Raw genomic sequence first — 21456 nt, 5'->3', positions numbered from 1 at the left:
TCACGGTTACTGAAAAAAACTCGCAGTTTATCAACACATCCTCCTCTGTTCTAATGGTCCATGCAGAACCTGGAAATGCTCCTGTCAGCAGCCCACACACACACACACACACACACTCACCGACACAAACTGACAAACCTTCCTGCAAAGCCCCTTTCACATCTCGCTGCCCCCCAAAAAAGACAACATCTTCTGTATTCACCACACATCCCTCCCTCCTGAATGTAAGATTGACAGCTGAGCCGGCCGTCCTTTGAATCTGATGGATGAGCAGCTAACGGCTCCATTGTACATCATGTGATGTTGATAAATTGAGCGCTCTGCCTGCCCGCGCATACATGGCCACCTTTGTCGAGGCACGGCACTGTGGGGAGAACTGTTGACTTTTTGGAACACAATAAGGGGCCGGTGCACAATGAGCCACACAACACAGCATACTAATGCCCCAGCATGAATAATTAAGAGGGATCGGGCATGGTCCATCTTATCAGCATAAATCACTAAGTACGACTTTGACAAGTCTATTTGATTTATAAAGTCTAAAATCACAACGATTCTATCCTTAGATAACTCAATTAGGAGTTAAATCATAAAATAGACAAAGAGAATTACAATGTAAAACCAAGAACGACAAAGTTATAGAGCTAAAAGAATCATTAAATACAACCAAGGATATACGGAATCAAGGGCGTGAGACCAAGAGAAAAATATCCAATCATCTCTGAGTGAGAGGAAGTGATGACACCTGGCCGGATGAAACTCCAGCTGCAGAGAGAGGTGGAGCGTTCATGTGGGCTGACAGGCCTCACACAAACACACACTGATCCACTGAGTCCTGAGTGATCTCAGGTTTGTGTGGAGGGTTGGGATGACAAAGAAAAGTAAAGTATTAGTCATGGACTCAACCATGATTGACATGCACACACACACACACTCACAGACACACACACCTGTAAATATACACCCTGAGGACAGCAGCTGGACAAACAGCTGCCACTTTCTCTTCCTCCCTGCTTTTCTTTTCCTTCTTCTTCGCGTCTTTCTGTTGCTGGCTTGGCCATCATCCCACTCTTCTTCCTCACACTCTATTTTTATCTCTTCTGCATCACTCACTCATCTAATTGTTTCTCCTTTTCTCTAATCTAGCTTCATCTGTTTGGGTTTTTTTTTTTTTTTTTTTTTAAATATCAAGACCTTAATGCGCTTAATGCAGTGTCACCTCAGCTGTCAGATGGTCTATCCGGGCCGAGCAGACTCTCTCCCTCAGGGCACCAATGACACACACTTATATAACTCCGTCCATCTGCTCAGCTTTAACCCTGAGAAGGACTCTGTGTGTGTTTCTGTGTGTTTCTGTATCAATCCTGTCATCAGTTTGTCTGCAGCTGATTTGCCTCTGGTAGCCAACCTGACTCCAGGGCTCCAAGACATTTGAAGCTTTTACGGTATCAATCCAAGACGAACCAGGACGAACTGGATGAGCATGAGGGCTGCTGGCTGGAGAAGAGACCTCCAGCTCTCTCTTTTTCCTTACACAACATGTGAACTGTGACTTGGACAAAAAACGCAGCGAACGAGGGGGGTCAGACATGTGAACGTTGAGCTGTACGTTCGTGTTTCTGCATAAGGAGGATGGCATCACCGGTAGTGTGACCTCTTTCTCCAGGATAAAGCCCGTCCAGAAAAGCAGCAGTTGATGATTCAGTGCATGCATGTGAGCGACTGAAAGAGAGAGAGTCCGTGTCTGTTAACATGCAGATTGAAGAAGATGTCACTTTGCGCCAACACACACCAGTCTGCTCCATCTCCATCTTCGATCCACAGTGGCAGCTTTTGTTCACTGCTGCAACAAACTGCAGCAAATGTGACAATAAAGACGTTCAACAAGGGATGCATTTCTGAACTGCACTCGAATTACAGCTAACTAAACATTCCTGTATCTTTATATGTTTTGAGGGGAGAGAGCTTTTTGTTGCTGAAGATTTGAAATGAGTCTGTAGCTTTCTGTTCTTTGAGGGTGGTTCAATTTTCTGTGGATATTTTTTATTGAACCTTGAGCTAAAACCTGCAAAATAGCACGCTTACTCATGTTCACTGAGAAGGTGCCTGCTGCTACTGGAAATCAGGTTAATAAGAGTGACATTTGCAAGGTGGAAAACCATGACAACGGCTTGAAAAGTGAGTGACACATTTTAAATTACGGACATAATTTGATTCATTATTACTGAGAATTTAGGTAGGCTATTGATTTGTGGATAGTAAGCATGTGCAGCTACGAGTACTCAGCCTAAATAAGCAGAAGAGTGTCACCTCCTGAAACTCAAATGTCTTTCATGGACAGTCGTGGCCCTGCCCACGCTGCCTGGTTGACAGGAGACCAATGGAAGCGCAGAAACACTGAAGAAAGAAACAGCGAGCAGGCCAGCAGACTTTTAAAACCAAACCGACTGCTCCACATCTCTTTCACCCTCTGTCTCTTTCCTGTTTCCACCTGACATACCTCACCCTGAGCTGAGTCTGGCTGCAGCAGAACATTTCCATAGGCAAACTATAATGTCATCTCTGGCTGACACACAATACTCTCTATATAGCCAGAGGAAACACACACACACACATGCAGGGACACAGAGAGAGAGAGAGAGAGGATGAGGTCAGAATGCTAATACTCTTCCCCGTCAGTGAAAGGGAAGTGACCAGGGGCTGCGATATCTTTAGCAGGGATCATTGTTAAAAGCGGGAAGTATCTTTTGCTTTATCTTTGACCGGGTGTTTGTTTTGTATCTGACATTTTGACGAGCAAATGCCCTCAAACAATCAGAAACATCAAACAACAGTTACCTCTTTTTCTAGGAGCTTAATGCAGGTGAGGAGTCAGGTTTCAGGCTGAGTAAGATCCTGATCTCTTCAGTCATACAAATGTGCGTCTGTCTGGCTGTAGTGTGTGTGTATGTGTGTGTGTGTGTGTGTGTGTGTGTGTGTGTGTGTGTGTGTGTGTGTGTGTGTGTGTATTAAAATATGAATGAAATGTATGCATTTACGTTGTGTCACTATCTGCGTGCATGTGTGTGTGTATGTGTGTGTTTACAGTCAGGTGGTTTTTGGATTTGTGTGTGCGTGTCACATGGTGGTGACTTATAGTGAGTGAGAGTGTGAGGTCAGGGGTGTCAGCCAATCATATGCTTTTATGCTTTATGATACAGCCACCTTCCTCCCTGTAGTCTAGATTTCATTGCCTGAGGGGGGGGGGGGGATTTATACTCCAGTTTGAACCCATAATACCCTGAACTGTAAGCCTGGAGGCTGAAGGATGAGGTTATACTTCTGGATGAGGTGTGTGTGTGTGTGTGTGTGTGTGTGTGTGTGTGTGTGTGTGTGTGTGTGTGTGTGTGTGTGTGCGTGGAGGTGATGTAAGTGGCTGAGCTGAAGGCCAGAGAGCCTTTCAGCGCTTCTTGGCCTGATGGGAAAGGCAGGACAGAGGGAAAAGAAAGAGGCATGTGAAGGATGAAGGTCGGAAAAAGGATAATCTGTGAAATATATATATAACTGTATCTTTAAAAAAGGAAACCATCATCAAATGTTTACACAAATCTTTTCAGGGATCAAGCTAGAGCACATAATCAACATAACTATTACGCAGTGGACAAGTGAACAGGCATTTATGACTAACACCAAGGGCTGATGCAACTCATTTCTCTCAGTTTGCCTTAAAGAGATTTGGACTGAAAATGACGGAAGCGTGCTGAAGGGGGGGGCTCCAGTGGCTCGACAAGGAAAGCAGAGGTGGAGACAAGCTGTTTGAGATTCATAAACCTGTCCTCAGGTACACTGATTGATGCGTGTAATATATTCGTTACTTCCCTCCCTTTGTAATAACACCTGAGCCAGTGATTTACTTGGATAAAGACCACAGTGGTGATGCAAGAGTGAGTAAGCCACTGCCAAGTACTGTTGGCAGACCTGGTACACAGCACCCATTAAAACTGTACGAACAGGACTTTGGGGTGTTACAGTTTTTATACAACAGTTCCCAAAGCAGATGGCCTGAAAAGCTTTTACAAACAAGTCTGAATTCATAACAAAATAAGAAAGATCAATAACTACAGTCATCTTTGTTAAAAATATGGAAATCAATTACAGTATCTGTTAAAGGAAATACAGAGTAGCCTACGGTGAGTCACCTGACCACTTTGATTTCACATGTCCCGCCTGGTGAGACCCCCTGCACACACATATCCACATCCGGACATTAATGAACACCTCACACACTCACTGACATGGGAGGTGTTGACCCCAGGTGACCCCCGCTGGCCCCTACACCTCCCGATGAGAGGTCAAAGGTTAGGGGTGACAGCTGAGAGTGTCAAGCACTGGCTCCATACCTCCTGAGACACTCACAAACACACACACACACACACACACACTGGTCAGACGAAGCGACTTTCACTCAATAGTTTGCTTGTCTTGCCCCAGTCTCACAGCCCATTGGCTATTGTTTGACAATTTAGCCTCTGGGCCCAAGGTTTTGGGGATTTTGGTGTAGCCAGCCGATAGCTGGAAAATGGACAACGGATATCTGGGCCAAGGTTTCCTGTTCTGTATGCCAGTCATTGTTTACAGCCTGGATAGAAACCTGACTTTGAAACGCGACGACAAGGATTAATGTCTATGAATATGAATGCAGGTACACTTTGAAAAAGCTAAATCATCATCAGCCGATAGCTGGCTGGATGGTGTCCAAGACTGCATTTCAGACAATGCGTTCCACTTCTTTTGCTCTCCACACGGACCAAAGCCCACCCAAACATGATTAGTCAATACCATTCTGACAACAAACGGACTACAAATAGAAACCAGAACACTTCCGATCATGCAGATTCTGCATTCATATGCAGAATCGGTTTACAGAGATTAGTCTGGCCCTTTCTCTGTACCTAGAAGCTGAATATGTGTGTTGACTTTCTCACTTTCTCCAGCACACACACCCATACACACACACACGCGCGCGCACACTGGCAGAGAGCACTGACCCATTTAAAACAGTGTGGAGTGTTTCCCTCAGCGCTGGTCTAAATGGTGCAGTCTCACACTTCGGCGTGCTGCCGCCCAGCCTGATCTCCCTCTGCTAACACTAAAAGCTGCCGCTAGCTCACACACACATTAAAAACATCAGACAGTCACACCGCATCGCCTTTCATCCCAAGGCGTTTGCTCATTGGAGGAATTACGATGGCATTAAATAAATGTTTTTTAAAGCCTGAAAGTGCTCTGAGGCCATTCTGAGCTCGTCTAGCCTGTGTCCTTACAGAAGGCCACGACGTCCCCTCAGGGATCCTCATGCACAAGCTGTTTGTTTCTCTGTAACAAGTCACTTTTCTTCAAAGACTTAAAGGTCCATGAAATTCCCTCAGTGCTTTTACTTTTTTTCAAAAATCCCACCAAATCTGTCATTGGCAAAGACATATGAGACAAAGATTCGAGTAAATAAATACCCTCCCCGAGGGGTTTGTAATGGCTTATTTCCGACCATGTTAAAGGAAGAGGAAGGGATTTGTGCGATACGAGGGTGATGAAAAGTCTGATAGCTCTGAGAGAAGCAAGCATTTAAACCCTGTGTAAGCCATGAATGAGTCCGGGGGGCCAACCTCTCAGCTCTGTAAAGTCACTTTGAAACTTTGGTTATTTGTAATGTGTATTTGTCCAGGGAGAGCACTTTCACTGTCTTCATCCACATTTTATGTGTGTCCGGTGTGGAGACTTTAACCTGCAGTACTTTTTTCACCTCTAACCCCCTTAAATTTCTGATTGTGTGTTTCTGGGGCTGATTGGCTGAGTGAAATGTGTCAAAAACCTGAACCAGTGAACCTGAACCCACATATACATCAACCATCAACTACCATCATTATTAAGCTGTTACTATAAGTGCTATACTATACTAGGTATGAGTGCTTCCAAAAAGTCTGTCGTACTAGAGGAGGATATAGGCCACAGACTTTTCACAGCCTATAAAGCAATAGAAAAGATTTATTAACATTTATAAAGCTATTAGTCACAAATTGTAAACCTTTTAACAGAGAGAAGTAACAAAGGTTCATACAGAACTAGGAAGAAAGAGGAAGAAGTTATACAACTGCACTTCCTCAGAAAGCATGCAGCAGAACTCATACAGCACAGAGGGGCTAAACTCTCGTCCAGAGGTGCAGCAGCTACATCTGCAACACCATCTACTGAGAGAAATCATTGTTCCACTGAAAAACAGGCCAGCGATGATGTCAGCACCCCAACAGCAGTATGTGTGTGTGTGTGTGTGTGTGTGTGTGTGCGTGCTTGCTCATACCTGGACGTGCTTCTGGATCTGGTAAGTGCTTTGCTGATGACCAGCGAGGGAGCTGACTGTCGTCTCTGGGCCAAGGTCTTCATCTTCTGCACAGTGAGAGAGAGAGAGCAGAGGGGTCAGTGCAGGCGGTGAGTGGCGGTGACGGTTGGCGCCGTTCTTTCTGGTTTGCATCAATGATGAGTAACATGTAACGTTTACACAGGGGGAGACAAAATGGTTGTCAAAGCTCAGAGTCAGCGCTGCTTCCGGCTGGTATTTGGCTGTGATCACAGCAGGAAATATAGGCAGACAGGGAAATAGACACAACTCCTCTCAGTGAGTGTGTGTGTGAGAGAGATAGAGAATGTAAGAAAAAGGAGAAGTAACCACAGTGAAGAGGGAAAAGAGGAAAAGAGGAGACTAACTGAAAAATAAGAGACAAAAGGAGATTGAAGTAGAGAAATGTGTTGTCTAGCAGTTGCACAATATTAATGATCCCTCATATATGCTCACTGTAACGTGATATACTGTCAGATCCCTCCCAGAAGCATGACAGGCATGCCTGTGGCCACCGCAGCTATTTCAATTAAACCTAATTTTTTTCAAACATACCCAAACCACGTGAGCTCTAAGCATGCTGCAGCTGCCCCCAAACATACACAACACTCAGTCAGTCTGGATCAGGCTGATGAGTCTTTGCTTCCTAAAGTCATTTTGCAGTGACTTATGGGTAAGATTCCTCTGCTTTAGATCTGTTGAAGGTGGAGTTACGCTCATGCTAGTCATTCAGGCCCAAGTTACTACAGTGCAGCAAAGACTGTGACATGAGACACCAGACTGAGAAAGCTGCATCCACTGTGCATATCTCTGAGCTGCTTTAAAACACAGTCTCCACAGCGACAAAGCCGGCCCGACATGAGCTGCCGTCCTGGCTCACAAAAAGATGTTTCCAATGTTGCAACATCGCCATTATTTTTTCTTTAAGAGTTGCCACATAACACTGAAAATGCCTTGACAACTGTTACATTTTTTGGTCTGTTTAATTGGGTTTATGGTTTGTTTAAAATATCATGGTTTGGATTGGGGTATGGTTTCCATTACTTTCATGCTAGAAACTGACCCAGTTGAGTTTGCAGCCATCTTCCATGCAAATTCCATAGGCCGTGCACTTTTGTTTTTCTGACACATCAGTGCACGTTTTCTGTGAAATCAGGTTAGACGGTAACAATAACACTCAGCAGGCACACAGGACACATGAAGCACTGACATGAAAACACTCCACTTGGCATGATGAAACAACAACGAGGCTTCTTGTGAAACCTAAGAAACAAGCCCCAGTATTTCAAACTTTGCTGACTGGCCACAGAAAACAAATAGGAAGCGTGGGCTGCAGGCACTAACTTAAAAAAACAGCAGTATAAACACAGTGAACCATATACAGTACACATGTTAAGCATGCACCTGACATGTACGCCATGTACAGCTCAGGATGAACTCTCAACACTCTGACACAAACATCTCAATACAAACAACTCCGGAGTGAAGGGAGGCATGCAGAAACTCCGCATTATGCAGAGTTTCTCAGTCAGTGACGATAAAGCAAAGCCCCAGTTCCTCTGTCTGACAGCTCGTTCCTCAAAGCTGAGCTTACCAAAGCTAAACAAAGCATAACACTTCCCAAACCAGGCCAAAGAGCCAAAACTGCTCATTAAAAAAGGGCTACAGCAACAATATCTGTAGATTCATGAGGCAAAATCTCACAAACAACATGCTGGGGCTGGAAAGTGGTAACATACCAAGAAAAACATTAAGTAATGGTATTCTGGTGCCAAAAAGTGATGCACTGGGCTGAAGAAATTGGCAGACAACATCATAACAGCACTTGGACCTACTGCAGTTGTTGTACAGTAACTTCAAACCATCATGCATTGATTTTGATTCATCTGTAGCTGAGTTGTAGCTGTAGCTGTAGCCTAAACTGAATCTGGGTTAGATGGACTATTTTATTATGAAAAATCCAATCGCGTTTTACAGATAAAGGCGAGATGATAGAGGATTATATTGAAGGTTATAAGCTACCTTTTATTTCAAACTTGAAACTTCACCAAAAACATTTTGGCAGATCTGAGCCCACCGCTCACATCCTGCCTGTTGAAGGATGCAGTTACACCTTTCAAACACGGGCTGGATGGGGGCGCTATTTACTACAATTTAACTTGAGCAGCTGCTCGAGATTCACCTCTGCTATCTATCAGAGGGACCAAACCTTAAGTGAGCGAACAGCAATACACAACTGTAACAATGCGGACTGCATTTATAGGGACGAGAGAGATTAGGATCAAACTCAGAACGATGTGTTTTTATTGTTCCCAGTGATGAGGAGTTAAGAGCAGCCAGAAGTGACGGCTCCGCAGCGGAGGAATCTGTCTGATTAAAATACTCGCTATCAGTACATTATCCTGCTCTGTTACTTGGCTCCTGAGCTCAGTCAAATACTGCTTTATCCAGGACAACACAAACGAACTGGAGACCAGTAAGATCTGGTAGTGTGAGAGAGATTTGGGGCGTTTTTCTTGGTTAGAAGGTGGTTTGATCAAGTCAGGATTTGGTAACATTTTCACAAAATATCAAAACTCAGAGGCTGTCGACTTTTTTCTGTAAATTCTTTAAAACCTGCACTGCCGGACGAACGTTTGTGCGCCATCAATCCGCTAGAAGAGCCAACATTATTTTAAAAAAAGCGCAGGGAGATGTGTCAACAAGGGAGCTCACACCAGCATCAGCTTAATACTTATCCAGTTCAAAACTGACCTCCACCTGAAACACGGCTGCAGATTTACACGAATAACGAGACAGATTACTCAATAACCCAAAAGTTTTAGAGAGAAACATATTCGGTCACTGAAGTCACCCTTGAAAACAGACGCACCACACTGAGAGATGCATTATGTGGATGTTACAGGACTGTCAGTTTCATGTCTCCCGACAGAGTAATTAGAATGAAGGCTACTCATTTATCCTCAACGGACGCGCAAAAACGCACAGCGCATCCACAGCCACCACTCCACCAGCACCGAGAGTCCTACGGAGAAGCGTCACTGGTACCTTCTTGTTATCGGGGGGCGTCTTGCTCTCTCCCGTCAGAGAGTCGGATCTGTTCTGGCCCATGGTCCCCTGCTGCGGTGACATGGTTTCCATCAAGGCTGTATGGATCCACGGGGCCGAGCACACAGACAGTATATTCCCATGACACGAGCGTAAGTCCAAAGTTTATCCGGCGGAGAGCAGGGCACGAGCCCGGGGAGAATCCATGGTGATGAGGAGGTGATCCGAGGATGAGGAAGAGGAGATGGAAGCCGAAGCCGCGCGCTGTGTGCTCCTCTCTGCGTGTCTCCGCGTCTGAGCGCTGTTTGATCTGAGCGCTGGGACTCCGGTCCGCCTCAGCTGACTCTAATGTTGTGAAGTTAGCAGAGGCGAAACACACCACTTCCGCTCTTAATTTTCAAAATAAATCCGTGTTTCTGAAGCGCGACAGTGTTTTTTGTATGACATGAAGAAAAATAAAATAAAAACTGGAGGAAAACATACTAGAGAAATGTTGGTATTGATTGCTAAAACTGAAAATAAGTAAAGTGAACTTCTAATGTTGCATTTATACTTATAAGGACCACGACTGGATAACTGAGCAAAGCCAGCAAATGACTGGAGCCTCAGACTGCAAGTGAACTTAGTCCCAGGTTCACTGTTTCTTATTGATTGAGTGTGGGCCACTTCAGGGGGTCATGGTTTATCCACCATGAAAATAATGGAAATTTAACCTTTAATTCAAATCAGTCTTATCACTACAGAAAATTTGCACAAAGGTGCTCATCAGCAGGATATGACAAATGACACTGTGAATATACAAGTAATCAATCTCCTTATGGTTGTATAAATAACTAAAATACATGCAGCCTGGAAGACCATGAAAACAGTAAAATTGACTTGTGAAAATCTTGCTCTTCCTCTTGTTTTTGAATGTAGTGTATAATGTAACAGTGCGGTATAATATATAGTATATATGTACAGCATAATGTTTGGTTCTCTCTGTTAAACTTCTGTTAGATTAAGCTCCTTTCTGCATTCCCAAACACACAAAGAGTTTTCATGTCTTTTATTTTGTGTGTGCTTCACTTTGACATACACACGACCCTTACCTGTGAAGTTTGATCAGCTGTCGTTGTCTTCATCTATTTTACACTTTTAGCTTCACTCCATTCTATCTAAGATTTACCCTGAGTTTGAGATGTCGGGTGATCTGTACTCTGCCTCTTTTATTTTGAAGGCAAAACTAACTTCTGGTCATATTCTGATCTAATCTGCATGTCTTGACCAGCTCACATACCTGAAAGCATGTTTTGGATTTACTTCTTTGCTTGTCTGTGTACCTACATGAGTGTGTTTTTATTTGAAGGACCCATCACATGTTTTCCTTGTCTGGCAGTTAGTGCGTATAGAAGGTGACTGTTCTGGTAAGACAGGAAAGCGGTTTGCAGAGGGTCCTCGCCAGGTGTTAGAATGCACTCCCAGGGCCAAGAATAACATGACTGATGAGGAGGAATGTCCACAGTATTTTTTTTTTACACAGGCATGACGCATGACACATTTGCCTTTTAGCTACGGCTAAAGTATACCTCACTGTAGGATAACTTCCTGAGTGGGTGGGAGTGTTTACTTTAGAGAGTCTGACGGCCATCAAAGCTGAAGTGAAATTGATTTGTTGACCATGCCACACAGTTTTAGCATTTGGGATTAATTCTCTGTGTCCACTGGTTTTACACTTAGGACTTAGAAATATCTGGAAGTGGATAACTCTAAAAGATGAGCGGTTCCTTGGAAAGTTTTTGTAATTAATTTAAAAAGCAAACAAGCAGAGACAAGAGGCTGCATCTGACTGTTTGTCTGTCGCTGCAAAAGTGCTCCAAATGTTATAAAGTGGCAACCTGATGGGATTATTTCCCACAGCAGCCTGTTGTCAGCCATTGTCTCCTCTGCACAAACACAAAGGTATGCAACAATTGTTCCTTCTTATCAGTCCCTTGAAACGTGGCATGCGTAGGATGATAAGAACATAGATAGTGCTCGGCCATCCCCTTTGATCATGTCACAAGCTGCATGAAGCACCAGCCGGCGCACACTGTCGGCTTCTGTCTGGAGAAGGGCTTCAGCTCTCGATGCACTGACAGCTGCATCCCTCCTCTCTGCGGCCAAGTCATCCTTTCATCATGGGTCCAGCGTGGCCAACTCGTATTTGTTCCTGAACGTAAACTGCCCTTCATGTTCCCTAGTTTTAGGGGTTAAATGACTGCTTTTGTTTCCTGCTGGTTGTCAAGAGTAGCCTGTCTGGAGGGACCCAATGCAAAAAGCGAGACTAAATTGAGGGTGTGTCAGAAATGTGGTTGGAAACGCCACTGGCTGACCACGACTGCACGGCGCTGCACTGTTTTGTCTCTATCTGCTCATTGTTCCACTCCGTCACTGGAAGACGGCGGCTCACGACAATAAAGAGTGTGACTTGGACTGTTTTTTTCTCTCTCTCTCTCTCGGTATCCATGGCAAGAGCAACACATCTCTCTGTGATAAGTTTAAAACACGCATTTTATTCGACCCCAAAACCCCAAAGTGGGTCACACACCCCCCTCGCTGTCAGCCAAACACTCCGAGATTCTCCTCGTGCCTCGACCGAGCTTGGCCCAGTGACTTCAGGTCAGGGAGAAACGGGAAGTCTAACGCACGCTAGTGATTCTCCCCTCAAATGAAAGACAGAGAATCAATATGTGTCCTCATGAATATCTTCTGACATTTCCTTTGAAGTGTGTCTGAGAGGGAATGTCTCCGTCACGCCCGGAGAGTCAGGCTATTGAAAACCTGAAGCTGAGGAGACTATCGCCTTGGACGGCAAACAGTCGATTCCAGAGAGAGAAAATGAGCTGGAGAGAGTCCAGAGCTCTGATAGGAGCTGCACATGAAGGCTTTATTCTTGTCTGCGCGGGGTTGGGGTGGTAGTGTCGCGCTTTGCAGTGTAAACACATGCACAAATGCACCTTCACACACATACGCACACTATTCATAGCTGAATATCTATTTAAAGAGTGCTCCACGCTCCCTCCCTCCTAAAACAAACACCCATATTCGTGTACAGGTAGTTTGAGGAGAGGCCACAAGGACACGACGAGCAGTTTTAGATGCTGTAGTGGATGGATGGATGGATGGATGGATGGATGGATGGATGACAGATAACAGACATGCTTCAGGCAGACAGGGAGTTGCTGTGACCCAGAACAGCATCCACCACCCCAGGATGGACGCCTCCACTGCCACCACCGCCGCGGCTGCTACTTTAAGAAGCCAGACTTCCACGTTGCCTGCCAAAAATAAAGGCCCTCTATTTCCTTTTTTTTTCCTGAGCAGCATAATCCGGAGGTTTCTGGGCAACAAATGCTTGAGGTATGGCTCTACACATTCTGGAAAAAATGACAAGTGGGTGGGAAATCTTTTTTGGGGCATTTTTCTACCACTATTGCCATGTAAGACTGCAGTTCCTGGTCGCTCCCAGTGTTTTAAAAAGCAACATACGGCCTTAGAGTACTTGACTATGAGCGCATATTGCATAACTGTCGCGTCTTATCTGCTCTGTGTCTCTGCTCAATCTGTAGATTAAAAAAAAGGCAAAATGCCCAGCCTGTCTTTCATCTTCATCAGAAATTAGGCCTGTAACTGAGCGATATTTTAATGAGGGTCAGTGAGGAACCTAACAAGCTGATTCTGAATATTGCTTTGCCAGTTAAGGCTTAGATCAGCAGGCCTGCTATGAGGACAGAAAGTGTGAATATGAGAATTTTGGAGGTGGCTATGTGCTCCTCTTTTGGCAGAAGCTGGCTGCCTCCACCCACCTCTGCACCTTGCTCTAAACTCACATGTTCCAAAGCAGTGTCTTCACTCACCACGGAGGGACCAAACTGTTCTACCCTCCATCAAATCCCCAGTAACATTACGTAAGCGCATGTAACTGCATGCAGTTATTGAATCTGAAATTGCAATCCCTAACACTGCTTGCCACTGAAAAAATAACACAGTAGTAAGGAATGCCTTAGTGCCGGTCTTCATCATTTGCTTCTAAAAGTGTTACAAACGGTCTTTCCAAAGATATCATTCATATAATCGTTTAAGCTACTGATCCTCCACTTTCATGGTTAAGGTTTGGTTATGTTTTGGCAACTAAAACTGCTTGATTAAGGTTAGGAAAACATTGGGTTATGATTAAGAGCATCCAACACTGAGTGCTGGTAGGAGACTGGACATAAACTGTGGTGAAGCTGGAGGCTTCACACCCACAACTTTTTCCCTGAAAAGCTTTGCTGTGCTGCAACAACAAAAATGTCAGGAACATGTTAATGGAGAGAAGAGTTTGAACTACAGACCAATATGCTGTCACTTCTGTGGTGCGGACAGTCCTGAAGAGCTGTATTAAAACTCTAACCCTGGCTGAAGGATTTATGTGGTTCAGGCAGTCGTCTTTATTTGTACTTGCATAGAGCAAAAAGCTGCACAAAACTCTTTTCCTGTTTGGGAAAGGCAGGGCCACTGTCTTTGTAGAAAAAAAGTGAAAGTGAGGATGTTCTCATTTCCATCATTTTAATGTTCATTCGCTGGGTCCATGGTCTGTGTACTCCTCAGGGATCTGTGGATCAAGCCTCTAAGACAAACATCAGGGTTAGTTACAGAGAATGAGAAGGCGGAAATTTCAGCATCACTCTCCTCCACAGCCAGTGTGTCTCTGTCTCTTTCAGTTTGTCTAAACATTGTGGCGCAGAGAGGCCGAGGCGGATCAGTCGGGGGAGACGTGTGGAGGAGACAGACGGAGGCAGACCAGCCGAACCAGACTGAGACAAAGCCTGCGGTGAGAGGGAGTGACTCAGGTGGAGGAGAGGCAGGGGAGACATCTAAACAACACTGTGTTGGAGATGGAAACTGTGGGTTAGCTGGCCGCTGCCTCGACCAGACCAGGTCGAGTCGTGTGACGTTGTCAGGGCTTTTTTTAAGGCACCCAAAGCACCCAACAGCTGGGTTTTCATGACATAAAGCCCACTTTGAAACCAGATCATGTCCTGAAAGCTAGAAGATGTGTGCTAACCCTCAGTTTGTTTTCTTTGTTTTGAGCCAAGTTGGGATTCATTTGGTCAATTTAGGTTCTAACTACTAAAATTATAACCAGGGCTTGTTAATTACAGTCCTGTGACTAAAAGGAGCTGGTTTATTGGACAGTTTATGTCATCTGTCATCCTGTCAAGTTAGAAAGTTTCACCAAAGTTATTTCCAGTTTCTGGAAATGATCTGACTTTTCTTCAGAGATGTTTCTTGAAAAACAAGCTGAGTGTGCACCTGTTTTTCCTCCCAAAAAATCCAGGAAGTGTGATTTCCTTTTGTGTCAGAGAGAAGCAGTAGGAAGGCGAGTCGGGGTAAGGGTGGGCGGCAGGGTAAGTACAGGGCCGTGGCATCAGAGCCAGGCCTTTGTTTTCCGGCAGCAGTAGTCAACTAAAACGACTGGCACAGGTTAGAGAAAGATGATGGTTTTCAGTCAGTTTCGAAACGTCAACCCAGTCAATGTTTTTGCTGCCTCCAGAGCTCAAACAGCAATCGTTCTGATGAAAATGAGAAAAACTACAGAACGATTAAATGCCCTGAACTAAAACTGAAACAACTCAGACAACACAGACAGACAGGCAGTCAGACAGAGAGACAGTGAGACAGAAATCAGAGAAACAGACGGTCTGAGCCTCGCTGTTGGTCCGTTGCATCTGCTCTGTTGCTGGGTGCACGCACACACACACACACACACGCACACACACCCCTCCTCCACCTACCAGACCCTCTAACCCTGCTAATCTGATTAACACAGTCTCCCTGCAGAGGGAGGGATGCTACTGACACACTGCAATGTGCGTGTTTGTGCTCTGTCGTTGTCGTTGTTGTTGTTGTTGTTGTGACATTATCCTGACTGTGTACCCCTGCGTCATGTCACGTCAGCTGCATGTGGCTTTAGCTGTATAATTTACTTTTGTCGTGTATATTACATTACAGGAGTGGCAAAAATATACACAGCACACAAATCTAAACACAGAGTCCAGATGGTACATGGTTTTTATTTAGGAAAACTTAATGTTTCCAAGTTTTTACTCTGTCTCCTTGTGTTATTCGTTGCATTGCTCTATATTGTTATTATTGCATTATATTATTTGTTGCACTATCATTTAGTTTAAAGCACTTTGCAACATTATTTTGTTAAGTGTCATATAAACAACATCCAATTACAACAACAACAATAATTCTGTTTGATTTTTCTCCCTGTGCTTACAAGTCTGACTCATCTTGGTCCTTAAATCAAAACACTTGTGTACACTTGTGCATAGACGTGTGTGTGTGTGTGTGTGTGTGTGTGTGTGTGTGCGTGTGTTTGAACAAAGCAAGACAAAAGTCATTTAAAGGATGCAGTGGGACAGGTTAAGTTTTTCCTCGGGGCTGATAGGACTGCTGGGTTTCAGCTGAGGGGTCACGTTGGTGTCAGCAGCAGGTTCAACCAAAGTTTGGATCGACCAATTAAACAGCAAATGAGCTATAAAATGGTGTTCGGGGAAATGTTGGCATACAGTGTTTGCGATATGGTGAAAGGCTCCAATAACATGTATTAGAATCATATATATATATATATATATATATATATGTGATAAATGTCCTTACCCCAGCACACTCCCCAAAACAGTAAAAGCTAGAAAACAGGTGGTCTTGTTCTAAATACCTCTAAAGGGTGTGAGTAACACCGTGAGATATTCAAGATATGCAAATGAGTGACATGACACCTGCTGCAGTGAACCCCACCTATCTGCTGCCCCCAGCACACTGAAACAAACATCGTGATTAATATGATGAAACTGGCCTTTAGTGTAAACTTCCTCCCAGCTGGCACAGTATCCCAGACAAGACTGCAGGGCTCCATTTATGTCCAGTGTCAACGCCCAGTGCCAATACAAGAAAAACTATGTGTGTTATGAAGTGAGGTGCCAGATGCACCGTGCAATAATCAGTTTGGGCTTGATATAAAAGCAATCATACTCTCTCCCTTCTAGTAATCACACCCCAATCATATTGTAGTTAGATATTGTAGATGTAAGCATTTAAATAGACAGTGACACTCAGAAACCTCACTGAACTGTCACTCGAGCTCATCTGAGGTTTTGCAAAATTTTTTCAATTAATGTGATATCTGTCTACAAAAACTACACTTATTACAACTTCTCTCACTCGGTCAGCCGCCTGTTTCTGAAGCACGTACTACTGGAACTGCAGGCTAACAATGCTGAAGGCTGACCCTCACGACCCCATCAGCTAAACAGCGACAGCTCCAACAAAGGTCATCTAATTATCTTTTCCCAAACAGGAATCAGTCACGTTTGACCTCCATAAATGTTTGCACAACCCTTCGGCAGCACCGTGCAGCTATATTCTCCCATAAACAATGCAAAAAAAACATGTTGCAAATGACGAGAAATAATTGCTGCAGTATTTTGCCAAAATTTGATTGTTTCAGCCATCAGAAAGTGCAAAAACGGTTTTTAATAAGTAGTTGTTTGCAAACTGCAGCTATTGTGAACAAGATACAGCATTTATGAGCTCTGCTGGTTGTTGTTCCATCTCTAAATCTTTGATTGACAGAATGTTTGCATTCGCTGATACACAGTGCGTATGGAGCTGCCTCAGAATTGTTGATGTAATCACAGGGGATCATTATGCTGCCAGGAAATGTTTGCATACATCTCTGCCATTTCTAACTTCACTGGCTGATGTTTTGAGGCTTCTTCATCCAAACAGCAGAAAAAGTCATGTCAGCGTCCAAAAGCTTATTCTGTGTACGTTCAGGGAAAACTTTTGGAGAAAGAAGCCCTCTGGCCAGTGGCTGTGACAGGTCCACGCAAAGGTCGCCCTTAAATCATCTGACCTACATTCTTTCCAAAAGCAAATGCGGTCGCATTTGATCCTTGTACTGCACAGAGACCAAAAATGAGTTAATGAAAGGAAAATTTTCAAGATTTACGACTAAAGAGAGCGGAGAGGCTGCCAGTGAATTTGAATAATTTGATTTCCGAGCACAAAGCCATCACGACAGCCCTGAAATGTCTCTGACAGCTTGGAGCGAGGATTCCAGTGAAACAGTTTGACTCTGGTGCGGAGGATCAGTTGGCGACTGAGAGACAGCATGCAGGAGCTCGCTCGTGCATTTTTGCAGGTTGCCCCGTGTTTTCCTCAAGACTTTGAATGACGGCGAGTTTTTGAGCAGCTCTGCTGGACAACAGTGTGCAAGGAGCTGTCTCAGTTATCTCTGAACCAGAAACATCTGATAAAGTGATTCATCGGTTAGACCTTAATTGCCATTTATCACTCAATGTGCTGAACATTTGCTCTAGTCAGTGAAATCCTCTTCCTGGCTCGGGTTGTTTTGGGACAGCATCCCAAACTTTGACTTGTGCATCACCACAGTGATGGTGTTCTGAGGACTTGTTACCGATGCAAATATTATTAATACTTCCTCATCAACATCATTCATCCAATCAATCCAACCGCCCCCCTGCCGACAACCAATAATGTCTCTAAGCAGACAAAGCCATTTGATATATGCTCATATCCGGTCCAGCAGCTTAGCCCTGTGAGGGGGCTGTAAACCCCTGACCTCATCAGACCAGGCAGCGACGCATCTGACAGCTTGACAAGGTGGAGCAAAGGTGTAGGCTGGTTAGAAAACATCACCTCCTTCAGTGTCATAGCGGTCCTGTCTGGTCAGGTTTGAATGTTCAGAGGAGCTTGTTGAATGAATTCAATTATTTTAACTAAAATGAACTTTTGCAGCTGACCACTTTTTTGGCCTCCATCTGCGACGCTTGTCACTGATTTCTGTGGCGTTTCTGGGCTGAATGTGCCAGCGATCACTCGTCAGCGTCACATTCTCTTACAGGCAATGAAGAAATGAGGAGCGCACCACCTGTTATGTGCTGGGGAAGATCTACAAAACAAAAATGGGAGCGCCTTCATGAAATGCAGGTATGTTAAATCACTGCTCTCTTGTAGAAACAATGACAATGATGTGACAGTGATGTGTAGCCAACTGGGCATTTATCTGTATGAAAGAGTGGCTAATTCCTTTGAGTGTCCCCTTCGAAAGGCCACAGAACAACATGGTCTTGTATGAGAGTGTCACTCAGTGATGTGTCCGAAGATGAAAACACAGCAGGGAGAAATGAAGAGACACAGAGAGAGACACAGCGAGGAGTCAGACGTTCAGCCGCGAGAGAAAAGCCAATCAGGAGCATTTAGGTGAGGGGATGAGTGTGTTTACATACACTTCACTCAGCAGCCTCGACCCTCCAGTCGCTCACGGCGTTGGTGTGTGAGTGTCTGAGGAGAGAGTTTGTCTGATTGTAAAGTCCATCTGCCAGCGTTTGTGTGTGTGTGAGCACACCGGCGAGCGCTCACATTCACAGCGGTGGCAGAGGTGTGTGAGCTGCTATCTCAACCAGCCGCCTCTTATCAGCCCACCGGAGGTTAAAGGTCAAGAGGTCAGAGCCTGCATTCCACCGGAGCATCATTAGTGGATGCTGCACTCAGCCACCAGCCAGGGTGAAAAATGAAATCCCACAGTAACATTTCAAGTGTATACAAGCTTTATATTGACTGCTGATTGATGAAGCTGAATTTTCTCCAAAACAAATCTAAAAGCATAGCAGCAGAATGAACTTCCTCTCCTGCACGTAAACATCACAAACAGCCAATAATCAGGAGGTCAAAGGTCAGCGGCCAGCAGTCAACTGTGGACGGAGCATGAAAGTGAAACAAGGCTCACGTGAGTGCAAAGATGTACAGCAGACACTCAGCGGTGGAAGAAGAATGGAGATCATTTACTTTGGGAAAATATGTATCAAAGGTAAAAGTATCAAAAGTAAAAGTACTCATCATGGATTTATCAATGAGACTTATTCATATACAGTGTTACTGCATTATTACTGAATGTTTAATGATGATGATGATAGATGATGTTGGGTAGCTTACTCTCTAACATATATTTTATAAATTAATCATGATTACATATAACATTTTTTAAAAATCCGAAAAGCAACAATGAGCTATGCAGTGGAGTAGTAGTATTCATAAGTATTCATAAGTATCATAAAAATATATAAAATCAAGTAAAGTGCGAGTATCTCAAACTGTACATGAGTGCAGCACTTGAGTGAATGCACTTAGTGACCTTTCATCACTGCAGAAGTTAGACAGGAAGCAGTCCTGCAGTGCATATTTCGACCAGGCATTATGAGCATTTTGTTTTTTTTTCATCGTGAAATAACACACGTGAATACCATATTTAAAGAAAACAATCTGTTTATATCATTGACGTTGAACGGGGATGAAGATTGTACGGCAGCTTGCACGGGACAGGAAGAGAGAAGCTGATCCGAGCTCGAGGGAGCGGCTCCCCAAAGTTGTAATTTGACGGGATCCTGTTCCACTGCGGCTTCACCAACCCAGCAAGAGCAGGCAAGGCACGGTCTGGATTTTATTAAAAGGCAAGGATGCATGTGTGTGTGTGTGTGTGTGTGTGTGTGTGTGTGCGTGCGTGCGTGCGTGCTTGTGTGTGTGTGTCTAAATGAGAGTAGATGGCACGTCTCGGCTGTGCAGTGCCAGAAATAAACCAGGATCTGGACCAGAATTGCAATGTTGAACTTTTTCCATTTTCTAGCCACAATTAACCTGCTTTAATTTAAGAACACACACATACACAAACACAAACACACACACACACACACACACAGAGCTACACACACTGACACAAACCCAATAATCACATGCTAACTTGCACACTCACACTCACAAAAATGTGTAAATCGTGCACAGAGACACACACGCGCAGCTCTCTGGTCCAAGGGAACGCCTGTTGCTATTTTTGAGCTGCAGAAGCTCTGTGGAGCAGTGTGCGCTGTAATCGTTTTTTGCTGCACATTCAGTCATGTGTCCTGTCAAAACAACGCGGCACAGAAACGTGCAGCAGCAGCCAACAGCCAACTGTAGCTAACTGGACTTTTGCCAAGACGCCCCGACACACAACCGTCCCGCTGTGTTAATATCTGTGTGCATGTTCGAGTCTCACTCTGAGGGAAAATGACCATCTTAAAGCAAAAGCAGTGTAGTGTTTGTCTGTACGTTGAAAGTGTTCAACAGGTGGAGGATCGAGCACAGAGGACAGCCCTGATGTTTCAACAAATAGTCCTCAAAAAAAGCTGCCACAAGTTACTGGACAAAATCCTCTGAGAAGTGAGGCAGATTCTCTCACACATAGTGAATCCCTTGGATTAGTACTGAAAATGTGCAGCGTGCTCTCCTAAAACCGCAAGCATGTACACAGAAAAACTTGTGGGATATGCTGAAAAACCTGTTTGGTTGGCATTGTGCTTTCTTCCACCTCAAAAAAAGCAAATGGCTTAGTTTCAGCACTGGTGGAATGGCTTATTTGTATCGCAGGATTATCGTCACGTAATGACAAATGAATATTAAAGGCAGCAAAAAGTATGAATTATATACAGTTGTGTTTTTAAAAACCGGCTCAGTAAAAAAAAAAAAAAAGAAAAGAAAGACAGACAGACAGACAGAAAAAAGGAAAGAAAAAAGTGAGAAATCCCCAAAACAGGGTGAAATATTTCTGCAGACGTAATGAGTGGAAACAGTGAATCTTAGCATGGAGGCTTCAGCTCTTTTTTTAAATGAAGGCCTCAGTGTCACCCCACAGAGGACAAATGTGAACGTCTCAGGAGAACATCAGGGTACTCTGCAGGCCAAAGGCTTACAACAGGTCCGAGGCATTTTGCCTGACGTCCATGTCACTGGTTTGGGTGGAGACTTAAAAAAATCTGACTCATGCATCAGAGTGACAGGAACAGCAGTGGGAAGAAATCACATGACTTTCTGCTTATTTCTGCTCATCAAGCACAGTCTGTTAAGACACTGTGGGTTCTATTGTCCTGCAGGCACAAAGAAGGAATACCCAGTTTTTATGCAACTCTCCT

At 44.3% G+C, this 21456-nt stretch overlaps 1 protein-coding gene across 1 annotated transcript in view; it reads right to left on the bottom strand.

Annotated features, from left to right (window-relative positions):
* The window catches only part of arhgap20 (Rho GTPase activating protein 20), a 30443-nt gene extending 20728 nt beyond the window's left edge, over positions 1 to 9715 (bottom strand). Inside the window, exons 1-2 of the mRNA XM_041950788.1 lie at positions 9419 to 9715; positions 6335 to 6420 (exon numbers count right to left, since the gene is read on the bottom strand). Of these exons, the coding sequence (XP_041806722.1) occupies positions 6335 to 6420; positions 9419 to 9511 (179 nt within the window). The 5' untranslated portion in view covers positions 9512 to 9715. The remainder of the gene's footprint in view (positions 1 to 6334; positions 6421 to 9418) is intronic.
* Between the last annotated feature and the right edge of the window lie 11741 nt (positions 9716 to 21456).

The sequence above is a fragment of the Chelmon rostratus genome, chromosome 13, assembly GCF_017976325.1.
Source record: "Chelmon rostratus isolate fCheRos1 chromosome 13, fCheRos1.pri, whole genome shotgun sequence".
NCBI lineage: Eukaryota > Metazoa > Chordata > Actinopteri > Chaetodontiformes > Chaetodontidae > Chelmon > Chelmon rostratus.
This window is presented reverse-complemented; position numbering and strand designations above follow the sequence as displayed.